Source organism: Blennius ocellaris (assembly GCF_963422515.1).
Source record: "Blennius ocellaris genome assembly, chromosome: 11".
Classification (NCBI taxonomy): domain Eukaryota; kingdom Metazoa; phylum Chordata; class Actinopteri; order Blenniiformes; family Blenniidae; genus Blennius; species Blennius ocellaris.
The window spans coordinates 9,796,626-9,822,058 of NC_137660.1; the positions used below are offsets into that span (position 1 = coordinate 9,796,626).

Here is a 25,433-nt window from a genome sequence, read left to right on the forward strand (position 1 = left end):
CATCTTGTGATTGCATCTGGACACGTAGTCCAGGGGCATAAATAACCGGACTTGATCGAGCCCCCCCCCCTTGAGTGTTTCATAAATGCCGTCCTCATATTGCATTAAAGGTAAATGAAGAGCTGCAACAGATTCACATACCTCGTAGTATTGTTTCTAAAGGGCTTCCCATAAGCAAGGAAATAAGTACACAAGTATGAAAATAAATAAATATATAACTGTCAAAACCCTCACGGATTCAGGCCAGATTCTCAGCCGAGAGCCTCTGTGATCAAGAGGAGGAATCCTGACAGCCGCTCAGATGGAAGAAACCAGAAGTGGTCAGAAAATTGCCGCATGATGAAACTATGAAAATGTGAACCGTCTCGTGGAGAACTTGGGAAGAGTCTGGCAGCAGTGTGTGAAATCAAATAAATTCAGTCACTTGGGTCTGGAAAGTTAGCAATTAAATCTTTATTAGGTCTGCAAAGACTTACGAAAAATAGGTTAATATAACAAAAAAAAAAACAGTCAATATTAAAACCATACAAAACCATATTGCATCACACTTTAATACTGTTGATTTCTCCAGCATCTCTTAAGATTCATATTCTGCATCATGTCATTCAACAACAACAGAGAGGGGTGAGGAAATTCTGAGCAAAATATCTGATCATTCACAGTCCTCTAAACCACATTGTTGTCCTTTTTCTTTTCCCTTCCATTTGAATGTCGATGCATACATGTGAGTGTAAAGTGTAAAATGCAATTTCTGGAGTTAATACAAAAAAACTTTGGCACAATACATGTTTGGCCATCAGTAAAGCTGGAAGCAAATGTCCTTGCAGGTTGTTTGTTTTGTTTTGTTTTTTAGCATGTTGAGCATGTTGCAGTCTGTTGGACAGCAAACAGCTGAGCCAAGAAGAACTGAGGAGTTTGACTCATGCTTGCACTTGAGGGGGCAAAAAAGGTTGGCGGGTCAGAGGAGAGGAAACAGGCCAGTTGTGCAAGTTTGTTTGTTTTTTCTTCATGGTGCAGCCACTTTGTAAGGGCTCCCCGGGATGTTATCGTCCCCCCATTTGACGATGACGGTGTAACTGCCTTTGTCCTTGACAGTGTAGGTGACGTTATAGAGCTTGTTGCCCATATGTTTGACGTAAACTTCCTCGCAAGGAGTGTGAGGTCCATGAATGCCCACCATCAGCATGTTGGTACCTGGAGGGAACAGGAAGATTTACACCGGAGTTAGGGATTTGTTCAGATATGTGTGTTCAGGGATGCAATCTTAACGGAACACTAATCTGTCATCGTTACAGACAAATGAAAGAAATTACTATTTAGACGAATTTCATTCAGCACATTCTCTGCCTTGTCGTAATCTTTGCTTGAATTCTGGACAGTTTTTTTTTTTTATCAGATATTGGGATTCACACACAGTGAGATTGTTGTAATTTGAACTCCAAGGTAGTTATTTAACGATAGACTGTAACGGTTATAACTGTTACACTTGAAATAATTATTTTTCATTTTCATTTGTCTACAAACATCTGAAAATATGTTTTATGAACATAATTTGAATCACTAAATATCACTGAGCCCCCCCCCGTCCCAAATAAAAATGGTTTTACTTTATGAAATCTGTATATTATCTTATCCTTGTCATCTCACCTGCTTTGCTGCAGTCGACGGTAAAATTGTTTTTCTGTCCGACTGAAGCCTTGGACAGTCCCGCCCCACGACAGACCACTTTGCTGGCGTCGGAGGCCAGTTTGGTGGCGGTGGTGGCGGAAGAGGAGGAGGAGGAAGAGGAACTGAAGGCGCCACCCACTTTGGAGGTCTTGGTGACTGTTTCAACCAAGACAGAAGAGGTCTCATGGAGGCTGTGTCCCCCAGACAGCCTGGTTCCTGTAGTGGTGAAGAAGAAAGAGGAGGAAAAAGGTCATCGGAGGTCATCTCGGCTCAGTCCGGAGCTCACATAACACACTGTGAACACACTGCACTGACGTGAGGCCGTCAGAGAGGCTGCGACTCGTTCAAAGAGTTTAGGAAAGTGAAAACAATGCATCAAGCTTCCATGCCACTGTCATATGAAGTGAACTTCCCGCACACCTGGGAACTCATTTTAATCTTAAAGGTGATTTTGTTTTGCATCAATTTAAAAAAAAAGAAAAGAAAAGGGAATCACTGTTCTGCAGGAGAAAGCCATCTTTTGCCTCCCATGTAACACTGAGCAGCGCAAAAGTGGGTGATATAACATTGTCCCAACTTCCTCACTTGTTACAGAGCAACATTTGTCTGGGAACCCAGACACTTGTCACCCACAGATCAGATGGGAGAATGATTGTCAAACAGACCTGTGATTTTAGCTTTGAAGGGGCTGCCCACTATGTGCTGTGGCCCGCCATACTTGATGGTGATGAGATAGTTGCCAGGTGCCATGGGTGTGTAGGTGATCTTGTAGCCTTCTGGACACTCCCGGCAGTCCATTTTGACCTTGGATGGACCGTCGATGTTTACCGACAGAGTGCCAGAGCCCGCATTGCAGGTTTTGACTACAAACTCCGAGGGAGCACCTGGTGGAATATGAAAAACACAGAATTTTAAACAGATGGGTTACAGGGCTGCGCATTTGCCGGACATAATTTTGTGCAAACAAATACAAAATTGAGGCAGGACAAGGGTCATAGAAACATATTGGTAATTCCGGTACGTGTGTGTCGTATGCCCTATACCTGTGGTTCCGCCCTGCAGTCCAGGGCCATGTGCAGTCACCATGCCTGGGTCTCCGATCAACCCCGGATCTCCCACTCGCACGTTGAAGGGGCTTCCAGGAATGTGGCATCCGTTGAACTTAACATCTATGGAGTGAACCCCGTTCTCTCGTGGAATGAAGCGGATTGCACTCTTGTCTGAAAAACACAAACAACATTTTTCAACCATGAAGGGAAGAGGGATTTATAAAAGGTGATTTTATTTTATTTTATTTATTAATTTATGTATTTATTGTTACAAATCTGGAGGTGGTGCTCACCGCTGTCAAGCTCAGTGACATAGCATTCCTCCGAAGAGCCAGAGGGAGTGTGGACCTTGGCGTCGACCACACCTCGCGCTCCGCTACGCTGCACCATGAAAGATGCTTCTTGGTTCACCTTCAAGTCTTTCTCCTATAAGAGACGGGTAGGAAAATGCTTTCAGTGTGTGTGTGTGCGTATGTGTCTCCGTGGCTGTGCCCACACACTGTGTGTCTGCGTGTGTGCACATGTGTGTGTGCGTGCGTGACTCATCGCAGTCGAACGAGAATAGACAGAACAGCTGGGCGTGAGAGGCGGGAAAGGTTAAAGTTCACAGTGAGGCGTTTAGTGCCGAGGACAGGAGGGCCTCAACATCAGTCGGCTTCTACTGGTGGAAACACGCCACGAAGTGGCATTTCAATTAGCATTGTTGGCAGCCGTAATGGAGACAGCGAAAAGAAATAAAACATCTGTCTTGTTATGTCGCGCAAGATGTCAAAGGTATCTTTATCTTGTCCCCCCTCCCCCCCCTCCTTTCTCAAACAGGAACACACAATCACATAAAGTCGCTGTGTGCCTTCACAGCACAGCTTGCGTTGCCCCACATTGGCAAGGGACAGTTAATCCAACCCTTCATCACTGGCCAGCATCGCAGTTTTATAACCGCGGATGCGGCTCCAACGCTGGCATTCAATTACACTTCAAGGGCAAAGTGCTATTAGACAAAAATATCTGCACCCAGTCATACATTATGCTGCATGCCATCTGTTAGTCAACCTTGATATGTTGCATATGTGGATGTTTTTATGTCCGTTATTGCTGCTGAGGTTGTGCAAACAAAATTAATTTGACTGTGTGTGTGCGTGTGTGTGTGTGTGTGTGTGTGTGTGTGTGTGTGTGTGTGTGTGTGTGTGTGTGTGTGTGTGTGTGTGTGTGTGTGTGTGTGTGTGTGTGTGTGTGTGTGTGTGTGGGTGTGTGTGTGTGTGTGTGATCTCACCTGGAGGCTCGTGACAGTGAGCCTGCGGGCCTCGTCTGACAGTGTAGCAATGGGGACGATGAAGGGGCTGTCAGGGATGTGCTCGTTGTTGAATTTGATCGACACCTCGTAGTCACCTGGAGAGGCAGACAGGTTATTTACTCTCACTATCAAATGAACCGGAGGAAGCGCAAAACAAGAGACTGAAAAAAACCCCCAAAACAAACAAAACAGCAACAAGTCAAATAAATATGCAAATGGTCAAATTTGCAACGTCTGTGTCATAAACGTTATACCTGGTTCTTTCACAATGTAGGAGACGCCACATGAACCGTCTTTCCTGTCCTCAAAGGAGATTTCAGCCTTGCTGGGACCCTCGACGGCAATGGACAGGCCCCCAGCTCCCGCTTCTCTGGTCCAGATGCTAAACTCAGCTGGAGGGTGCAGAACAGAGCCAGATTAGGTTCATGTTAAGAATTTATAAAACATTTCATGAAACATTTATCAAGCTTTTTCTTGAGGCGTGTTTGGCGCCAACGCAGTTCTCCGCCGACAAGAGTTGAACTCACAAGGTGCTGCGGCGACGCCCCTCTCCAGGCCGGGGCCGCCGGCCCGCACTTTGTGCGATCCTCCCTCCCCCATGGGGCCCACGGTGAACTGGAAGGGGCTTCCAGGCACGTGCTGGCCTCTGTACTTGACGTTGACGGTGTGGGGTCCGATTTCCTGGGGGATGAAGCGAACGCTGTAGGTGCTGCTCCCCCCGTCCACGATGTCGGCGTCCACCGTCTTTCCGCCGGGGCTGGTCACCTGTGCCGTCATGGCCTGGGAGCCGCTCTCAACTGTGTGAGGGACAGTCAGCGTATCAGATACACGGGATACAAGACATGTCTTATACGTCATCGAATTCAATATATATCATATATATTAAGCTTGTCTCACTGATGATGGCTTACTTTTCTGCACATCGCAGCAACTTCTTGCCAGTTTTTGTTCCTCGCAGGATCATATGGGGCCCTCTATTATTTAACATTTTTAATGATTCACCATATGCTTTTAAAAAGTGATGATCTCGCTCTGTATGCTGATGACTCAACTTTGTTTAGAGTACTGCCAACTTCAGTGGGGCGAAAAAGTAATGTTGAATTGGGAAATATTATGAGAAGTTGACATGAAGCAAATTAGCACTAAGTGTTGTTCATAGAAGTAAATAACTCGCACTAAAAACTCACATTGATTTTGTCACAGATGAGTTATTGACTGTGCCGCTCGCTAAAACCAAATGACTGATTATTAAAACTGATTTTTTTTCTTTTTTCACTTCTAATGGAATCCCATTGATCACATTCTTCCTCTGATGGTGAGATGAAATGCAGTTAGTAGATATCACTCATTTAGTAGAATGAAGAAAAAAAAGGAGTTTTGTATCTATTAGAAAAGGTGTTGAGTGAGCGCTGATGGTCCATTGTTGCTGGGCTCACAAAGAAACTCATTTATGAACATATTTTTACTCTTCAATACCAATTTCTCCCAATCGGATATATAATTGTTTATATTTCTTAATTTTTGTTTTTGTTTTGTCTTTCATGCTGGTTAACGCAGTAAAACTTTCGTCACGCGTTGTGTTTACCGGCTGTAATCTTTTTGGCTGTGAATCCCTGAGATAACTTTTTGAGGAACTACATACGGCTTAGTGGAGGTTTTAAACGGAAGGCAGCGCGCTGGCACATTTTAAAAGCCGTCTCAAAACTGGGACTCACCCTCAGGTCTGGCGGCGGTGATGCCAGCAAAGCTGCTGAGGCTCTCTCTGCCCAGAAAGTCTCCAAAAACGTCTCTGAAGGGGCTGCCTCCTCCTCCTCCTCCTCCCACCTGAGTGCTCTCCTCCACTCGCACCTCCCTCTTGGTCTCCCCGCCACGCGTCTTGCTGATCTCCGTGCGCTCGGTGCGCGTATAGGTGTGGCTGCTCCGGGTGAACGTCCGGGTCAGCCTCTCCTGAGCCGAAACCATCTGGAACCAGTTTCCTACGACGCAGGGGGGGAAAGAGCGGTGAGAATGAGGGAACGGCGGCCTCGTTTATTTCAAGGAGGCTACCGACTGCCCTCTAACCACAACCTCACTGTGTTCTGTATTCACCTGGGATCTTGAGGTTAAGACCACATGTGCTGCCCACAGAGGCGAGAGACGACGCTTGTCTTTTTCTCGTAATACTTTCCTTGATCCGTCCCTCTCCGGTCACCTTCACCGTGAATGGGCTTCCTGGAAGAAACACACACGCAGACATTATTTCAGGTGTCAAATATTTAGGTCGTTTTAAATCCCTCCTGAGTTAAAAAAAAATTATAAATTCAAACCTGGGATGTGCTTCTCTGCAAATTTGATGTTAACAGTGTAACTGCCCGGTTCGGTGGGGCAGTAGGTCACCCTGCACGTCCCGTCCTCCACGTCCTCACAGTTGATATCCACTTTACTGGGACCTTCCACCGACAGTGCCAGGCCTCCGTAACCTGAGCGTGAACACAGCCCGTGGTGCTGTGAATTCTTTTGCGGCTGACCAACCGTTGAAAGTGAACGGCGCAAACGGTTTTACAATCCTTACCCGCGTTCCTCGTGTCCACGAAAAACTCTGCCATTTCGTAAGTGTGTGCCTCCACCAGGCCTTTGCCGAAAGCCTTCACTCTGCTCGCCTCGCCGATCTCCGACTGGCCGACCATGATCTTGAAAGGGCTGTTGGCCACGTGCATGCCGTTCTTCCTCACGCTCACTTCGTGCTCACCGACCTCCTTGGGGGTGAAAGAGATGCCTGTGTGACAAAAACAAAAAGGGACAAACGAATGCTTAAAATATAGGTTTATTTTAATATCTCGTCAGTTTTTCACTTTGCTTGTCTTTTTTTTTAAGTATCTTTCCAAGGAATATCTTACCGAGGTGTCTGTTGAGCAGCCTCTTGAGCAGACAGGGCTCTTCATTGCCTGATGGAGCTCTGATACTGGCAGTCAGAGAGCTCAGATCAGTCTCTGCGATCTTCAGGGACACGTCGGCCGATGTGCCCACATTCAGCTGAGATGTCCTGGTTATAGAGTCATCCCCTGACATTTAAAAAAAAAACTGTGGTTCAGAAGTCTGTCAACCAGTAAAAATTGATTTATAGCATAAACACTGAGTGGGAATAATATATCTCGAGGATAAAAAGAAAAAGTCTGTTTATGAGGGACTCCTCTCACCGGTGATCTTAGCAGTGAACGGACTGCCAGATATGTGTTTGTTGTCGAACTTGACGATGATGTTGTAATCTCCAGGAGCAGTGGGCAGGTAGGACACCGTGCAGGTGCCATCTTTGTTGTCTTTACAGGTGATTTCGGCCTTTGAAGGACCCTCCACCGCCAGCGACAAACCACCTGAGTAGAGGCAAAGTGCCTTTATGTAGCGATTTGGCTGTTTTTATCGAGAAAATCTGCACAATTATAATAAAAAAAAAACACAAATGGCCAGGTAATGCTCACCTTCTCCGGCGTTCTTAGTGACCACGGTGAAAGTGGCAGCCTTGTTCACCATGCCGTAACTCAGACCCGGACCGTAAGCAGTCACCACTCCACTGTTCACAGCATCCACATAAAACTGCAGAGGGCTTCCTGCAGGACACACACAATGGATAACAGTCACTGTCACTCACACGTGATGGGCTAATGAGTAAACACAGCCACTACTGTCCACCCTCCTAATATGCTCACCTGGGATGTGGTTTCCCTCATATTTGATGTCCATCTCGTGCAGGCCTTTTTCCGTGGGCTGGTACTTGATCGTGATGGTGCCGTCCTTGTTGTCGGTGATGTGTGGACGCGAAGTCTTTCCGGAAGGCATCCGCACCTCACCTGGAGCGATAAAATGTCAGCGACCTAAGAGACAGATATTTCACGGGTGCAGGATCGAGTTGCTCCGTGAGCGGCGTTTATCACACCTGTGATTTCTCCTTGTTGCGGCGTGAAAGGAACGAGGAAGTTAACCGGACGGAAGAGTGGATCCACAGTATCACGCGGTGCCACCGGCTCATTTGAAGCCTGATGATACAGGAAGGGGGAGATTTTTTTTTTTTTTTTTTTCTTTCCCAGCAGAATGTGACAATAGCTGCAATATAATGCTTCTTCACTTACCACCACGTGAAACGGGCTTTTAGGGATATTCTGTCCCCCAAAGCGGATGGTGATTACATATTTTCCAGGTTCGGGGGCTGTGTAGTAAATGTCAAATGTCCCATCGTGATTCTCCACCACATCCATGTCCAGCTCCATCCCCTGTGGGGTCAGGACCTTGCAGGTCACCTTGCCTTTCCCGGCAGCCTTGGCGTCCACGGTGATAACTGTATCCTCAGAGGTTTGCAGCTTTTGGAGGCTTGCTGTGAAAGACATATGGAAACGGAGACCAACGGTTGAAAGATTCATACATGAATACATTTATTCCAGTGCGACTTGTCTGTATCTCAAAACAAAGCCTTGGTTACTCACACACGCCATGTCCTCCGATGGAAACTGCGAATAAACAAAATGGTCTTGAGTGTCCAGAAAAAAAAAAGAGAAATTATTTGTATTCACCACGGCTAGGATGGACGAGCTGCAGTTTTCTTACCGGTGACACGACATTTGCTGGCGTCCCCTGTGGGCAGAGACTGAATGCGGTATGGGGAGTAAGGAATCTCATCTCCTCCATATTTAATGGTGATGGTGTAAGGGCCGGTGGAGTCGGGTACATAGGACACCGTGTAGGTGCCGTCCCTGTTGTCCTGGATGGTGGCATTCTTTGGCTTTCCCTCAGGGTCCTGCGAGTAAACAAGTTCAAGTTAGTTTCGAACTTGGCTTCGGTCCTGAACTTGCCGCGCGGCAGACGGTCACCGAACCCACCAGAATCTGTACAGTGAGAAGCCCCTCGCCGGCGTCCCGCGCATCGATGGTGAACTCAACAGGCAAGCTTGCAGGCACACCTTTGGTGTCGAGGCCGGGGCCACTGGCTCGCACCTTGCTGGCGTCATGCCCAGGCTGGGACATTACCTTGAATGGACTGTTGAGAAGGAGTGTAATTGGAAAATGAAAAGCCTCAATTGCACTTTTATTCCTCTCAGCCATCCAGCAAAGTAGATATATAATATCTATAATATGTATAATATGGATACCTATAAAGATACTTCTTTTTGGAGATCATTTGAAGCATATTTTACCTGTGTGGGACCTCCTGGTCTGCATATTTGACTGCCACAGTGTAGGGACCATCCTGGGCTGGGGTGTAGTGGACGGTGTGGGTGCCATCGCCGTTGTTCTTCACACCAACAGGCTCCACAGTGCCTGGAGAATAACAGACAATGCTTATTGATATTTGTCGGTGTACACGTCTGCAGTTTGTAGGTTTTTTTTTATCAGGAGAAACATAGTTTAAAAAAAAAAAAACAAGCTCTGTCTGAGACTGAAAAGTAAATAGATTTTTTTCCCCCCTGAAAATGTTTTAATGAGACCCGAACAGATGGTGCAATAAAATGATTTTCATGATAATATTTTGTGCACATTTAAATTGAAATAAATATTTTCCTCTAAAAATATAACCTTCTGGGTTTCAGATGATTTTGACCAAAATTGAAAGTAATATAAGGGGTGTCAAACTCATTTTACTTCAGATGCCACGAAGAACAAAATTTGCTGTCATTTGGGCTGAGTCATTAAAGCAACAGCACCTCCAAATATCGACTGAACTCCAGTTTCTGGCTTTGGTATTTATAAAAGAACTACAAATCCATTGGAAAAACCTGTGATGAATAGCCTTGATTTTCTTTTAAAAGTGTGCAAACTTTTCTTTTTCGAGATTGAACCCTCCGTCAGACCTGCTGTTTGACGTCCCTCGTAAATTCATCCCTCCTGGTTTCCATGCACCGCCGTTACTCATGTAGACTGTGACTGTAATTAATCACGCTCTGCTCACACAGATGATTGTATTCATCATTTTACCCCGTGTACACAGTAGAATGATGCAAACATGCAACGTTAAACACAAAAAGGTTATTCACACACATCGCAGATGAACCGCTATCGGCAACACTGCCTTTTCATTATATCCTTCCCGGTATGTTCTCACCTGTTGGACCATAGAGTTTGACATCCAGAGGAGCCTGTCCAGCCTGAGTCGAGTCGACTGTGAAGGTCTGAGGGACGTGGGCTCTCACGCCACTGCCCAGGCCTGGTCCTGAACACTTGACTTTGCTGGGATCCACGGGATCTTTCACCGGCACCCGGAAGGGACTGCCGGGGATCGGGTGGCCGCCGTAGTTAATGTTCACGTCGTAATCTCCAGGGGTGAAGGGAACATACTCCACGCTGCAGCTGCCGTCTTTATTGTCTTTGCAGGATATTTTTGCCTCGGAGGCTCCCTCAATGGTCAGACCCAACCCTCCCGTGCCGGCGCCCCTACGAGAAAAAGCCGACAGTTATTTCCTCATGAGAAGGATGTGTCTTCAGTCTTTGATTGCGTCTCATCTGTCTTCACACATTTGAGAGATGATTTTTTTTAGGGTGTTATTAAACTTCCAAGAAATGTCTTCAGTACCTGGTCTCCACAGTGAAACAGTTTGGTTTGTTGGTGATTCCTCCCTCCAGCCCGGGTCCAAATGCACGCACCCGGGTCGGGTCGCATCCCTCCACGACAGACACCCTGAAGGGGCTTTTAGGTACAGGCGCCTCGTCATACAGCACTTCAACAAGGTGCATTCCTGTACACAAAGCCATACATCATATGGGAGTCACATTTTTATTTATTTTTTTTCACTTGTCAAAGCAAAAAACACATTACCTTTCTGCCTTTTGATTTTAATTACGGGCAAAGTCATAGTCCCTTTTCAGCGAGATAAATATCTGTTTATTTTTTTTAAACACTCTATCTGGAGTGCGGGCGCAATGCTGAACGTACAAGACATTACATCTGTTCCCTATTCATTATTCTGTTACAACATTTTTCCTGACAGCGCCCTCTCAGTAGGCCTATATGCCAGATTGCCAGCCACACTGCTATGATATTAGAGCATGTCTGGTGGTGGAGAAGTGCTCTGTGATCTTTTTGCTTTGTGTTATAGGTCTCTATTAATATACCCTGTCATTCCCCTGCTGTACTGCTGTGTGCAGGCAGCCTTCAGCACACATACCTGCCTGGTTAAGAGCTTCTGTTCCAGAGCACACTATTTATAAAACAGAGCCTGTCTCCCTCTCTTTCTCCCTGCTCTCTGCCCCTCACATCATTGCTCCACTGCATCATCCTGTATTTATACCCCCTCCTCACTTGCTCTTTCTTTTCCCACTCTCCTGCTTTATTCCCACATGGCGCCCAGCACCAGCACCTGTTAGTGATTTTATTTTATTTTTTTTAATGTCTGTCTGTGTGCTCCTTCTCAGACACACTGTGCAGTGCAGAATCTTCCATTTGTCCGCGCTGGGCTTGATTTGTCTACATTACAGTTTGTGTGACACGTTTCTCAGCCCTGTCGCCACACTGCACCATTTCAACACTCTTGCACGGCCCGACGTTCGACATTTTCCCCTACCGTCCTCAAACGCCGTGTACTCCACTCTGTAGGTGCCGTCTCCCTTGTCGGTAATGAAGCTTTCTGTTTTGGTGCCAGAGGGGCTGATGACGTGCACCTTCACATGACTTCCTCCAACCTTGTTGAGGGCGCGGGCATCAACGATGAAGTGGGTCGTGACTTCTCGGAGGACCCCTAAAAAAAAAAGGTGGTTCAATAACAAAAAATAAGCTGAGCAACACATGACTTTATATTTCTTTACTGAGACCAATTCACCAGCTGTTGTATTCGAGGAACAATATAAGATCTTCACATTTAATGGATCCAATGCACACGATTATGTTTGACTAACGAAGGACATCGACTCTAAATAGCACTACTAATTGCGAGGTTATACTGTGCGTTACCTCTGGGCTCCACTCCTGGTCCGTAGACATGCACCCCGGTGGTGTCCACAGAGGGTTCAACCTGCAGGACCTTTGGAAACTGGGGAATCATGTGGCCGCCGTACTTGATCGTGATGGTGTGTGAGCCATGAAAGGAAGGGATGTAGGTGACGGAGAAAGTGCCCTCAGCGGTTTTCTGAATGTGCACCTCAGCTTTCACCCCGGTTTCGGACACAATCTCGATGGTGAGCTCGCCGTCCCCCGCTCTGGTGCAGTCCACAGTAAACGTTGCAGGCTCGCCTGCTTTCGCCTTCTCCAGACCCGGCCCGCTGGCTGTCACCTTGCTGGGGTCGAAGGCCGGACGGACGGCGGCTTTAAAAGGAGAGCCCGGAATGTGCTTCTCCGCGAACAGGATGTTGATGGCGTACTCGCCGGCCTCGGTGGGCAGGTAGGACACCGAGCACGTGCCGTCGCCATTGTCTTGGCACTCGATTTTCGCCTCACAGGGACCTTCCACTGTCAGGCCAAGCCCACCAGCACCAGCTCCTTTTGTGTCAATCGTGAACGGTGCTGGTTTTCCCACAATGCCTCCCTTCAGGCCAGGACCGTAGGCTCGCACCTGTTTGAGATACAATTTTACAAACCACATCAAACACTGCATCTTTCTTGTGCACTCCCAGTGCATGAAATGATACTTGGACAAATATCAGACTGAGATACAGTATTTTTTTTTGTTGTTGTTGTACTTTTACCTTTGAAGGATCAGCAGGCATCACTGCTTCAACCCCAAAAGGGCTTCCCATCACAGGGTTCCCATCATAGCTGACATCAACCTTGTACTGCCCCTCCTCTGGGGGAATATACTTCACACCGTGAGTGCCTTTGGCTTTGTCTGATTCAATCTTGCACGGGATTGGTCGTCCAGAGGGTGAAGTCATCTTCACACCCACATTGCCCTGCCCACCAGCTCCCTTTGTGTTAACTGTGAACTCCTGATCCTTTCCAACTTCCACTTCTGCAAGAAAAAAAAAAAAAATGATACACTCAGCCACTGCTTCTTTCTATTGGAAAATCTATGCAAGTGTACATAAATCAATGTTTGCAACTCACTATTGTCTAATCCCTCCACTTTTACTTTCCCGATGTCCAGAGCCGGAGCCACTGTGATGTTGAAGGGGCTCTTGGGAATGGGATCGCCTCCGTGAGTCACCGAAATCGCCATGTTGCCCTGAAAATTACAGAACGAGACAGATGTATGTTTACTTATGCAGGCTCTATTGTGAATGATCTCATTGGAATCATTCTGGATTTCAGAGGACTGCAGTACCTGTTGAAGAGCAGTGTACTTGACCGTGTAGGAGTAATCGTGGTTGTCGATGATCTCAAAGTCACGCACCGCCTCTCCCGGGCTCGATGCTGCGAAATGCACCTCAGGCTTGGCCTTGCCTGCTCCCTTCGTGTAGATGTTGAAGTGGGTTGGAGTGCCCACCTCCACACCTGAAACAGTGGCGTCGGCATCAGTGCGATCGCGGCCCGTCGCATTATATCACATCTGTGACATCAAGCCGCGGCAGTGGGTTTGCGGCCCAAACGCAAACACCTGTTACATTAGTATGCTAACAACAAACGTTTTCAAATGTAAATATTCACTCACCTGTCTTGTTGAGTCCCGGACCCTCGGCTCTCACTTTGCCAGCATCATGGGAAGGATCCACTTTGACTTTGAAAGGACTGATTGGAATTTCCTTAAAAAATAAAATAAAATAAAAAAGTCAAGTGATAAGTGTTAAAAACAAACAGTTTCATTTCACAGTTGATATAAGACAATCCATCAGTTCTGCTTCAGCTGGCAACTGTATTCTTACTTGGTCAGCAAACAGCACCATGATGGTGTATCGGCCCGGACCTGGGGGGGTGTACTTGACAGTGAAGGTGTCATTGTCATTCTTGATGATGTCAAATTCGATGTCAGCCTCGGCGGGGCCCACCACCCCCGGGGCGCACTTGATTCCAATGCTGATGTCTCCTAATGGCGCATAACAATGAGCACAGTTCATAAAGGTTATTCAAAAGGAGATGAAGTGAATAAATTGAGGCGGTCAGTCCGCCGCCTTGAGCTTTATCTTAAGTATCACATTTCTTATCGCTCAACCTGACATCACAGCTCGGCCTCGCCGACTTATCTGCTCTGTGTTCCGGGACTTTTTTTGTGCTTCTCAGTTCTTACCAGTGACACCATTCCCTTTGGAGTCAACTAAACTCAAGGATGTTTTTTTTTTTCACCCATCCACATCAACTCCTCACACAGGCTCACCTTGACCAGCCTCGCCGCAGTCCACAGTGAAGTATGTGGGCTCGTTAGCCTTGAGCCCCGTCTTCTCCACCCCGGGCCCATAGACCTTGACTTTGTCTGGATGACATCCCTCGCCGACCAGCACCTAATGAATTCACAGTGCACTTGAGACAGAAGCAGTTGGCTGAAGTACAGCTTCTGCACTCGTCTAATTTCGTCTATATTTAGTGAAGTATCATTACACTAAATTGACTCCGTTTGAAGTGTGGCTATGTGTGTGTGTGTGTGTGGGTCTACATCACCACGTCTCTTACCCTGAAGGGGCTGTTGGGGACATTGACCTCACCCCAGGTGATGATGATGGTGTGTTTAATGGGCTTGACAGCAGTGTATACACACAGAAAGGTGCCGTCTCCCTTGTCAGTGATCTTGATGTTGATGGTGCTGCCTTCAGCATCCTTAGTGGAGACAAAGAAAATCCTGTCAGTTCTGGTCCGTGCGGCCACATGCAATATAAATGATGCATTCTTATGAATAAAAAATGAAGGTTCTACAAACTAGTGCACAGAATACCTGAGCGTAGAGCTTGAGGTGACCCTTCCCAGCCATGCGGGCGTCAATGGTGAATTCAGTGGGCTTGTTCACAATGACACCAGTTGGCTGAAGACCCGGGCCAAAAGCTTTCACCTGAGAATATTTGATGAAGAATATAGGTCAGAATGAGTGCAGTGTAAAGCTGTTTATGTTTCATAATTCAGTAAGGTTACATTACCTTCTCGGGGAAAATGTCATTGGCTGCAGGGAGAATGTGGGCCATGAAGGGGCTGTCCTTGATGTCCTCATCATCACAGATGACGTGCACCGCATAATCGCCAGGCTCAGTAGGCCAGTAGCGCACATCACAGGAGCCGTCACCCTTATCGTCACACTCAATTTTCGCTTGGGACGGGCCTTCAATGGAAAAGCCTGTGCAAAGAAAGCATTCATTTTTCAAATAAACATATACGTATATAGAAATAACGCATCTTTTTAAAAGTCCCAAGGCGATGCGGGATTTGCATACGACTCACCCAGAGTTCCCACTTCGGTCCCGATGGCCTCCACCACAAAGTCAGCTGATTTTCCCACCATGCCTGTTTTGAGACCAGGACCCCAGGCCCTCACTTTCTGGAAACCTGCCTCCGGGCCCACCTCCACTTCGAAGGGACTACAGCACACAAGAATACGCAATATTACCTGACATAACTGTTATTGCATTGTGTTAATGACTCGCTGACCGCTGCAATAGGACCTTACCTGCGTGGGATTGGCTGACCTCCCCAGTTGATGCCGACTGTGTATTTACCGGGCTTAAGGGGGTAGTATTCACACTCGTACACGCCGTTCCCTGCATCTTTCACTTTCACTTGCTCTTCTGCTCCGGCTGAGGAGAAATAATATCGTCAATACGCGTGTTTATCAGCTCAGGGAGATTTCATGCATTTTCTTTAGTGCCATATTATATGCATAGGTAAATGCAGCCCTGCAGACAAAAAAACACATAAACAAAGGAAATAATTCCCAAAAAATGTGGGATTGAGGAGTGAGTGCTGATGCTGAGGAGAGAGAGCTGTCTGACTCACTTGGTCCTTTGACTGAGACGTTCAGTGCACCGCTGCCAGCTCCCTTGGTGAAAACTTTGAAGTCTGCAACCTCCTTCACTCTCACGCCTTTAGGCTGAAGCCCTCTGCCAGTAGCTCTGCACGCATTGGGATTTGTGGCTGAAAGGAATAACAACAAGTGTGAAAAAAAAAGGGAAAAAAAAAATAATGCACAAAGCAAAAAAGCTGCAAGCAGCCAGCACTTGACAGCATCGGCAGCAGCAAATTCCAGTTCGGCTGGAATTCCTTAAAGATTGGCTGAATTAACCTGGAAACTGAGAATGATGCACACGGGCAAGAGACATTACACCAAATACATGGATGCTGGATACAAGTCTTAAAAAAAAAAAGTACAGTATATTCAGGGAGCATCTGACAACATTTCAGTCAGTCGCTCTGAAATGTTGAAGACACACTGAATGCTGGCTGATGCAAATTCCGACATGATGAAAACAAACATGTCAACAGCGAAAGCAAAGATACTTAACAAAGAAGAACAAAGAGATGCAAGAACTAACAGGAATGCAAACGAGGACAATCTGTAGCCTATTTGTACTATATTACATCTCGTCTTTCTCCGAACATAACAAGATCATCAAGGCACGGGGTGCAAGAGGATCAAGCAAGGCGACCAAGCATGGTATAGCGCCACAGCACCCTAATCTGAGACAAAGCACAGAGGGGGGGGGGGGGGGGGGGGGGGGGACGGCAGGGCCCCGACACAGGGGAAGGCATTGGGGCGATCTGACTGAGCAGTGAGGAACAAGCCTCTCCTCCCAGACAATACTAACTTGGACGGCCAGGTTTTGGGGGTGGAGCCCCCTTTTTTCCAGGAGGGGTACGCACTGCCTGAGGAGCTATCTGCAGTGGGACTCCCTTGGGAGGCGCAACGGGCGGAGCTAGAAATGACAGATAGGAAGGGTTACGGTCTCCGCAGGGTGGCTGCTCCCGGGGAAAATGACGATGAGTGTAGATTGTGATGGATAGATCACCCTGACACGAACAGCACGCTAAGAAATCTGATTTGTCTGACAGTAATGTACAACACAGACAGATGGCTCACCCTCTGCGACGTTGACAGTAAAAGGGCTCTTGGGGATCTCCTGGCCTGCAAACAGCACATGGACGGTGTGGGGTCCCTCCATCACGGGACGGTAGGTGCAACGGAAAACACTGTCGCCCTTATTTTCCAGGACGAGCTCTACGGTGTCCTTCTTGCCCTGCGGGTCTGCGATTACGACGCTGACGTCGCCGTGACCTGCACCTGAATACGCCATGAGACAAGACAGATTGTCATATCATGAAACATCAATAAGAAGGAGAAACACTTTAAGTCTGCTATTACACCATTTGTTTATTGAATGTGTGTGAGTGATGTTTTTTTTTTCCATACTTACCAGCTGTGTAGATGTCAAAGTAGGTGGGTTTGTTGGCCACATTGCCGGTCGGCTCCAGGCCGGGTCCCCTGGCATGAACTTTGTTTGGGTCGCCCATAGCTTTCGCAACGTTCACCGTGTAGGGGCTCTTGTCAATGTCCTGGCCTGCGAAAAGCACTTTTACCTAAGGTAGAAGAGGAAAAAACAACAACAAATAACATTTAGATACTTTAAAATACATGTTTCTGAAATTGATGTTCATAATTATTATTGCTATTGCACACGTACCTTATGGACACCCTCAACTTTAGGAACATAGGTGACAGTGTAGATTCCAGTTTTGTCTTTGATGGGTTTAACTTTAGCCTGGAGATTGAGAGGTTCAGCAACAAAACATTCAATCAACAATAGCGACACTTGACAAAAATTCAGCACGAAGTCAGATTGTGTGAGCAGGCTTGAGGGCACTCTCTCTCTCTCTCTCGCTCTCTATCTCTCTCTCTCTCTCTCTCTCTCTCTCTGAGCATTCGTCACTTTCGTGTACAGTAAGCGGCTTGCCTCCTCTTTGTGTCCCTCAGGATCCTCCACATACACCAGGACTTCCCCACTGCCAGCTTCCAGCGTCTCCACAGTGAACACCGCTGGTTGCAGCACCTTGTTGCCATGGGGTTCGATACCTTTCAGGTAAACATGGAAAAGTGGAGATAAGTGTCAAAGAAGTTGGATACTGATTATCCAATCTCAACATTGACAAAAGGATTTTACTGAGTTTACAGAATTTATAATCCAAAATGTTTTTAAAAGTGCTACTAGATTATAATGACTGTAGACACAGGAGCAAAGTTTTAACTGGGTCGTGTTCATATACATGCAATAAGGGCATGTGGAGCAAAAAACACAGCAAAGCTAAGATTGGATGTTGTTTCCCATCAAAAAGGTTTGATGCAATGCAACATTTGTGGAGAAATACAACAAAGTGACATACAGCAACAAAAAAAATATTGGAACGATTCCCAGAGGAAAAGGCTTATACTATTGCTACCAGCAGAACTGCTTTATATTCAGTACTGAGCAGGTAAAAAAAAAGAAAAAAATCCATTATTCATTTTATAGTGTTCAAATGAACTCCTGTGAGCCATGCAAGCAGTCATGTTGAGTTACCCACCTGGTCCATAGGCTTTGGCCTTGTTTGGAAATAGCTGTTTGGGCTTGAGAGGAGCCCCGGGCTTCAGCTTCGCTTTAGGAAACTGAGACAGGTAAGTCATCACGGAGTGCTCATCCACATCCGGGTCCACGATTTCTTCGGGGGCAATCACCTAGGACAGGAAGTGGAGATTTAAATAAGTAAGTGTAATCAACAGGAATGGTAATGTACCCTTTAACTTGACTTCATGACTACAACCGGAGACGACTATAACCATGACAACACAGCTTGATTTAGTGAAGTGATTGTACTATAGCATGGGGTACTCTTTGTACAACTTTCCATTCTTAACAATAGTGCAATGGGATTGAAGAAGGATTAAACTTATTTATTCCCTCCACCTCTTGCTCTTCTTTCCCAAGGAGCACTTGTTTGCCTATCTGCCCCACACTGGTTATATTTAACCTCAGGACAGCGGGGTTAAGGATTGTTGCCCTAAATAAGCCGACCGGGGGGGGATTTATCCTGAGCCAGACCTCTCCCACTTCTCCTTAACAACACCACACTGGAATCCAGCCCCCGGGCCTGCAGAGCCATGACATACAGCCCCTGGCTATCTCACCAATGCTAAGCCTCACGGAGAATAGCTAACCCCGTGTCTTAGACAAACAAGTAAACAACCGACATGGTGCACATTTCAATATGGAGATGCAGTCCCACAAACGGGACGGGAAGTTCCTGTAGTCATGCTCCGTTCACGTTGTTATTCTGATGAGCACGGGCATATTTACACCTCTGTTTTAAGTGGCTGGCTCGCAACGGTGCTAAGAAATCTCACACCTCCACAAAGTCACAGATTCTCCGAAATAAAAACTCCTACACGCTGACTTACAGAGAGCTACAATAAAGCAAATGGAAACATTAGAAGGTAGCTGGGTAATAAATATTTCATGGCACCCTCCAGCATGATCTCCTGGAAAAAAAAAAAAAAGCACTGAGCTCCACATCATACACAGTACGGCTTTTTTTTTTTTCCAGTGAAGAATTGCCTCACAGTTATGTGGTGAGCTTTGTTTGCCTTTACAAATTAGGAATTGCGTCGAAACTGCTGGGTTTATTTGCACACATTAAATGTCTTCCTAAAGAGGAATGTCAGAAAGCAGAGCAAAGACTGGTGCTTTCTTGTCAGGCTGTCCGTTGAGACGTGTCCGTTCAGCCTTGCAGAGATTAGAAAAAAAGCACTTTGTGGCAGACGTCTTACCTGAGGCACACCCAGCCAGTCGTCAGCCTGTTGCATGGCTTCGCGGGCATTCTCCACAGGCTGCTTGGGGTCCCACTTGGCCCAGTCGGGACACAAACCTGAAAGAATGCAGAAGGGCAATTAGACAATGGCACAACGACCAGCGGTACACTGCAGTTGCTATAATAAGGCCACTTGGGCTGTCACTACTATCTCTTCAACACCTCTAACGACAACGCTGCATGACCTTACCCACACCGCCGGGGCCCCAATGCACTCAATACGTTTTTTTTTCAACTGTTGAAGAGAAACAACTTGGAACAGACGCCGTGGTACGTCCACTGCAGCTGAAGCTAGCCTGCAATGTGCTGCTAATACCTAAATTGGATTAGTGTTGGCAATGGAGTGGGCCACTCACTCAAGTGGCCCATGCAGGCACACTACAGACTACGATCATCCAATTAATATAAACACAGGACCACGGTATTAACGGGGTTGAGTCTGAATGAAACTGCAGGGAAGGAGTGTGTGGAAGCTTAGTACGGCTTGTCATTTCAGGAGGAAGCCGGCAGGGCCCTTCACCATGTCACTATGAATGCTTTCCAACATCACGGTAACGCGGTGAAGACAGGCATATGTCTTAGTTGTACAAGAAAACTGGATGTTACTATTGGAAACTAAAACTAATTGCCTGTCAAAACCAATAGCGGCCCTGTTTTAGGGTCAGGATCCTCTTTTGCAGATGTGAGGATCCTCTTTTGCAAACGTGTAAATGAGTGAAGAGTGTGTTTCTGTGTTTCTGTGCTTCAAAGCAGAGCTGGTTTCGTCAGTAGTGCTGCTGTTTAGTGTGAGCTGATGAAACAACACAACCTTGTATGGTCAGCGTTGCAGCACAGTGTTTGAAAGATGCGTCTCCCCTGATCAATGGCTCATATAAACACAGTTAAACACGCTGTTCTACACTCCTCTCCTCCTCCACCTCTTTGCTCTGTGGAGCGCAGTTAGGAGAGGAATCGCTAATGTTCAGCGTTGGAGGAACAAGCCTGGACTGGCAATGACTCAAACCGTGGCCTTGTGGTCCCTGGATCTGTGGCTTAGGCACCTCCCCGTGACAGATTACCCTGCATTTTGATGTAGGGCCAAGCATCCCCTTGACAGAAGAGGAGGAATGGTGCCCAAATTTGGGGGTGTAATATAGCGGCGAGGCTATAAACACTAACGCCAGGCCCGGGCCCCGGGGCCTGAAACCGCCAGCGCGATCGCTTCAGTCATTGTGGGACAGCTGGCAGGGACGTCCTCCGGCCATCAGCTAACCCTCCTCACCCCACTGACACTACCTGCTCTCCAGAGACAGATTACAACTGGCTGACATCTAAATCTGAATTTGGATGTGTGTCTCAGTGTGTGTGTGTGTGTGTGTGTGTGTGTGTGTGTGTGTGTGTGTGTGTGTGTGTGTGTGTGTGTGTGTGTGTGTGTGTGTGTGTGTGTGTGTGTGTGTGTGTGTGTGTGTGTGTGTGTGTGTGTGTGTGTGTGTGTGTGTGTGTGTGTGTGTGGACAGATTACCCCGAGAAACTGATACCGTTTCGAATGCACTGATTGGCAGATGCCTGACCTCAAACCAACATAGCAACCGAGGAAAACCGGCGAACACAGCAGGCCGGTCAGCAGGCGGTGCATGTAATTCTGACTCAGCAATCCCACCGCGCGGCCTGTTGCCGCTCGCTTCTTACCAGGGGCACAGTTGTCAACCAGAGCTCCCAGGGCCTTGCCGTCCCGCCAGTCACGGTTGAAGTTTGTGATGGGCAGCTGGGGCACCTTGTTCTGGATCCAGCCCAGCAAGCGCTGTTTGGGGGTCAGCTTTTTGGCCTCCTCGTCGTCCTCGTCGTCCCACATGGGCATGGAGATGGAATAGTGGAGGATGAGGGTCCAGATAAGACCGAGGATCAGCTTTAGATTCCCGTCCACGATGGCTTTGCTGTCTGGAGTTCGATAAGAGACAACAACACAGTTCGTGAGGATTTAAAAACCTGTGAGAGTTCACAGCGCGAGCCGGGAAAGTAGCTGAATGGATTTGGCACATTTCGGTAGTTTACAGGGCATTCTGATAAAAAAAAAACAATACAGGGCTTATAGTTTGCTGCTGGCCCTACTGACAAGTAAGATGTAAACACAAGTGTAAAGTAAGAAATATCTTTCTTGGCCAATCTGAAAAAGTTGACCGTCCCATTCCTGGTAGAAAAATAAACAATGATGATTGACTGCTGAGGAGACAAGAATCTAATGCTCCTCGCTGCTTCCCCCGAGCCCCTTTCACTCAGACAGCTGTCTGGCTGAGGACCCCTGACAATCTGTCATCCAGTCACAATGGTACTCTGAAGACAGTGACAGCTGAGGATATGTGGAAACAGATCCCTCTCTGCATAAATACCACTCGGATTTCAATTACCTCCTAAACTTGTAGCGCCGGAGTGCGATAAATCAAATAGGTGGAGATTAGTCTCATTGACAGTGAGCACGCAGCTCATTTCCTGAAGTTCTCTGAGGAAAAGTTTGTCAAATAAGCCATTTAGAAATCCACTCTAATTTAGAAATTCAGCCATTTAAACCAAATAACCTCAGAGGAGTGGTAGACTTTCCATCGACTAATCTCGTACGATACACTCCAGTTAATTCAGTGAGACTTTTAATACGAGAGGGCCTTTGATGCCAGTTGTTTATTACAAGGCTGTTTTGTTGAGGCTGATTTAACTTTTTTTTTTTTTTTCTCCCTGCAAATCGGTGGCCCCCTGACAGAAGCTAATGTTTGACGTGTCACTGTCTGACGGACAGCGGCAGGTGACACAGTCGGGCAAATGTGGCTTTGATCCTGCTGTGGCCCGACTTTAAGGGCAACTGTGTTGGTCAAAGAGACGTCCATCAAAGAGGATCTGGTTTCACACTGTGGCACATGTGCAGCTAATTTGGTGGTGATTTTTCATTTTTTGTTTTTGTTGTTTTTTGCATCCCCAGATCACTGTAATGAGCATGAGACATTATCTTAAAGAAGACTGCATTGACCTACTAGTGCCGCATGCTGTGGAGAGGGTGCCAGGCCTTTTATTATCACGCCCTGTTTCTGTCACAGCAATGTGAGCTAGTGTGTGTCTGTTTCCCCCCACCCGTAAAAAGACGCACGTCGACGTATCAAGTCCCAGACGCGCCATGCAGAACATCCAGACTTTGAGGTAATATCTGTGATTGTGACCTGTGGCCTTCAGTAATCATCGGGACCCCTCGAGATTTCAGATTGCCTCGGAGAGCTTCCTCTCAATGTCATCACACACACACACACTGGCTCAGTTCTTGTCCAGGTGGACACGCTGTGGCCTTCACAGTCCAACGGCCAAAGCCTCAGCCATGCCAGGAATTTCACTCAAGCGTGTGGCAGGATCATTAGACACCGAAACAGAAAAATGTCCTGTCAGAGCCTTTATAACTATTTGCCTGTATGACTTGTGAGGTTATCTACAGGTGTATAATGAAACCACTCATCTTCTTAGAGCAGCCAGGGGTTTTTCACACGAGACTACGAGTTTCTCCTGAGTCATGAAACATTTTTTTAAAAGGTGACACTCTCGTTGGAGCGAAGTCCAGCTATTGTGACTGGATAGATGTGAGGTGGGGGAGAGACTCCGCAAATCAACAACAATTTTATTGTAACTTCAGCTGTCTGCAGCACAGCCTGATCCCTCACATCCCAGCAGAGTTAATCCTCACCTCACAAGAGTTGCTGATATGCTCGGGACAGCAACTGGCTGTCAACGAAGCACCCCAGTGAGCAGCTCTGACCCCTGACCTCACAGAGACAAGCCTTGTGTGTGACTGTGTGTGTGTGTGTGTGTATTTGTCTATCCAGGCATGTGTGTGTGTGTGTGACTGCTGTCCATAAATATAAAAATGGTGTCATTCTCATTAGCACAGTCCTAATGAATTTGAAGCCCATAGTTTTGCCACATGGCTGCGGTGGGGAGTCGGCGAGAAGCAATGCAGTGGAGTCACTGGGTCCTGGCCTTGACACGAGTTAATGATGTCAGTGGCACCTCGGCAGTAACTTTCCAATAAGCTGTTGACCTCAACTCAACACGGCTTTACCGGAGGCCTGCGAGAGCCATGCCTCACCGCTGGCTGACACCTGGGCTGATAAGGCAGCTCCCGGATGGGCGTGACAGCATGTTTGTGAAGACATGACAGCATCGCGAATATCAGAAGGCACCAAACCTTACCAACTGGAATCTACTGTAATCTAATACTATGCAGTACTTAAAAGGTTTTGATGGTTTTTTTGCTGTTTGTTTGTTTGTTTGTTTGTTTGTTTGTTTGTTTGTTTGTTTGTATGTGATAGCAACTCACCTATGGAGACCAGCTTGATGTGTTCCCTGTCCAGGAACTCCAGAGCCACCGAGACATTTTCCAGTTTCATCTGGCGAAAGTTGGGCCTGACGTGATACTTCCTGTACATCTTCTTCTGGCTCAAAACCTCCAAGAGCGAGATGAGCTTCTGCCCGTCGCCAAAATCCCTCTGCAGGTCAGTGACGGTCTTGTTGACGCACTTGAGGTGCTCGTTGCACCACCTGGTGAAGGTGTTCTGCTGGATCTTCTTCCACGGCGCGTCCTCGGCCAGGTCCTTCTCCGTGGCCGGCATCTCGTCCTCCTCCTCTTCCCCGAAGTCGGTGCCCTGGTAGTACTGCGGAGGCAGCTGGTCGTCCCCGTGGTTGTTGCTCATCGTGACGGGCGGTCTTATACCTTGGGTGGGTCGAGGTGCGCGCGGAGACTTTTCGCGGCTCGGTGGCAAAGTGCGCTCTGGCGCTGCGTAAGGGGGAACTTGGCTGAGTTCAAACGGCCGCACAAACTTCTCACAAGTCTTTGCGAAGAAGCCACGTAAGTCAAGACGGTGATGGATTAAATTATCCGATTCTTCTTCTTCTTCTTTTTTTTAATTGGCACCCTCCCGACAAGTCGTCGCTCTCTGCTGAGAATGTGGCGGAGATGTTCGGTGGCGGGTGATCCGGTGCGTCTCGGTAGTTCGTTCCCTCTCGGTGTGTTTTTTCAACTTGAATGTTGGGACAGGACCCGGGACGGGTTTATAAAGGGACCCCGGGGGCCGCGTCACTCCGCGTCTGTGTGATCATAGTCTATTTGCTCGTCGGTCCGGGTGACAGGAGGGAGTCGGGGGTGCAGCGATTGGATGGACCCCGCGCGAGCGCAACAGTTGTGGCATGCGCCTTTATTTTTAGTCGCTCCTATTTGGGGCTGCCCGTGGGGCGGGGGGGGTCTGGGGTTTACCGATTGTTGTGAATGTGTGTCACTCTGCCCAGGGTCCAACAGGCTGAACAATCGGACTAAGAAAAGAAAGTGAAATCTGCGCTCTAACTTTTTTTTCTTTTTTTATATTATAAACTTTGAGGGGAAAAGTTCATAAAACTCCTTCACTGAGGCCGAGGAGAGGAACAATTCAAAATGATGAGATCACTGTGATAAAGATGAAGCAACTATGGCGCTGGTTTGAGAGTTATCTGTCACTGCCGAGTGAAATGCATTTCTGTGTAGATAATCAACACCCAGAGAGGTTTATTAGACGATCGAACTACTGGCAAACAGAGGCGGAGTTACAGGATCTATTTTCTTCATCTTGTTGTTATTGGGTTTGTGATTTAATCTCAGTGGTTCATTGGTTTGATCAACCATCTCACCCCGGCCCTGCAGGTCAAAGTGCCCTTGGGCACACACACTGGCTGCCATCACCTGTGGGTTTCAGTCCAGAACAGGCCTTTCAGTGATTTCTCCATATGCTCTCATGGTTTCCCCC

The 25,433-nt window shown here is 47.2% G+C and overlaps 1 protein-coding gene across 4 annotated transcripts; it reads right to left on the bottom strand.

Moving 5' to 3' along the window:
- Positions 1-435: 435 nt before the first annotated feature.
- On the bottom strand, positions 436-24,668 carry LOC308136916 (filamin-C-like). Of its 4 annotated transcripts, XM_080505461.1 has the most exons (47): positions 23,978-24,668; positions 21,319-21,567; positions 19,610-19,707; positions 18,370-18,520; positions 17,763-17,881; positions 17,493-17,570; positions 17,226-17,388; positions 16,892-17,092; positions 16,620-16,727; positions 15,811-15,948; positions 15,485-15,611; positions 15,259-15,395; positions 14,961-15,154; positions 14,762-14,875; positions 14,503-14,646; positions 14,210-14,333; positions 13,761-13,921; positions 13,550-13,640; positions 13,223-13,392; positions 13,006-13,123; positions 12,648-12,910; positions 11,917-12,514; positions 11,531-11,704; positions 10,543-10,705; positions 10,075-10,403; positions 9,170-9,293; positions 8,856-9,012; positions 8,584-8,773; positions 8,463-8,486; positions 8,112-8,353; positions 7,919-8,018; positions 7,692-7,832; positions 7,464-7,592; positions 7,185-7,358; positions 6,885-7,049; positions 6,560-6,763; positions 6,315-6,467; positions 6,097-6,219; positions 5,724-5,984; positions 4,536-4,805; positions 4,263-4,400; positions 3,988-4,103; positions 3,011-3,143; positions 2,712-2,888; positions 2,334-2,552; positions 1,648-1,884; positions 436-1,194 (listed from the first exon to the last, which is right to left on the bottom strand). In XM_080505461.1, the coding sequence occupies exons 1-47, from the start codon at positions 24,348-24,350 to the stop codon at positions 1,007-1,009; spliced, it is 8,250 nt and encodes a 2,749-aa protein (XP_080361587.1). In that variant the 5' UTR covers positions 24,351-24,668; the 3' UTR covers positions 436-1,006. The 4 variants fall into 4 exon arrangements, with proteins under 4 accessions (XP_080361587.1, XP_080361589.1, XP_080361586.1 ...); XM_080505463.1 differs by lacking the exon at positions 16,620-16,727; XM_080505460.1 differs by having other exon boundaries at positions 7,919-8,353.
- Positions 24,669-25,433: the final 765 nt, after the last annotated feature.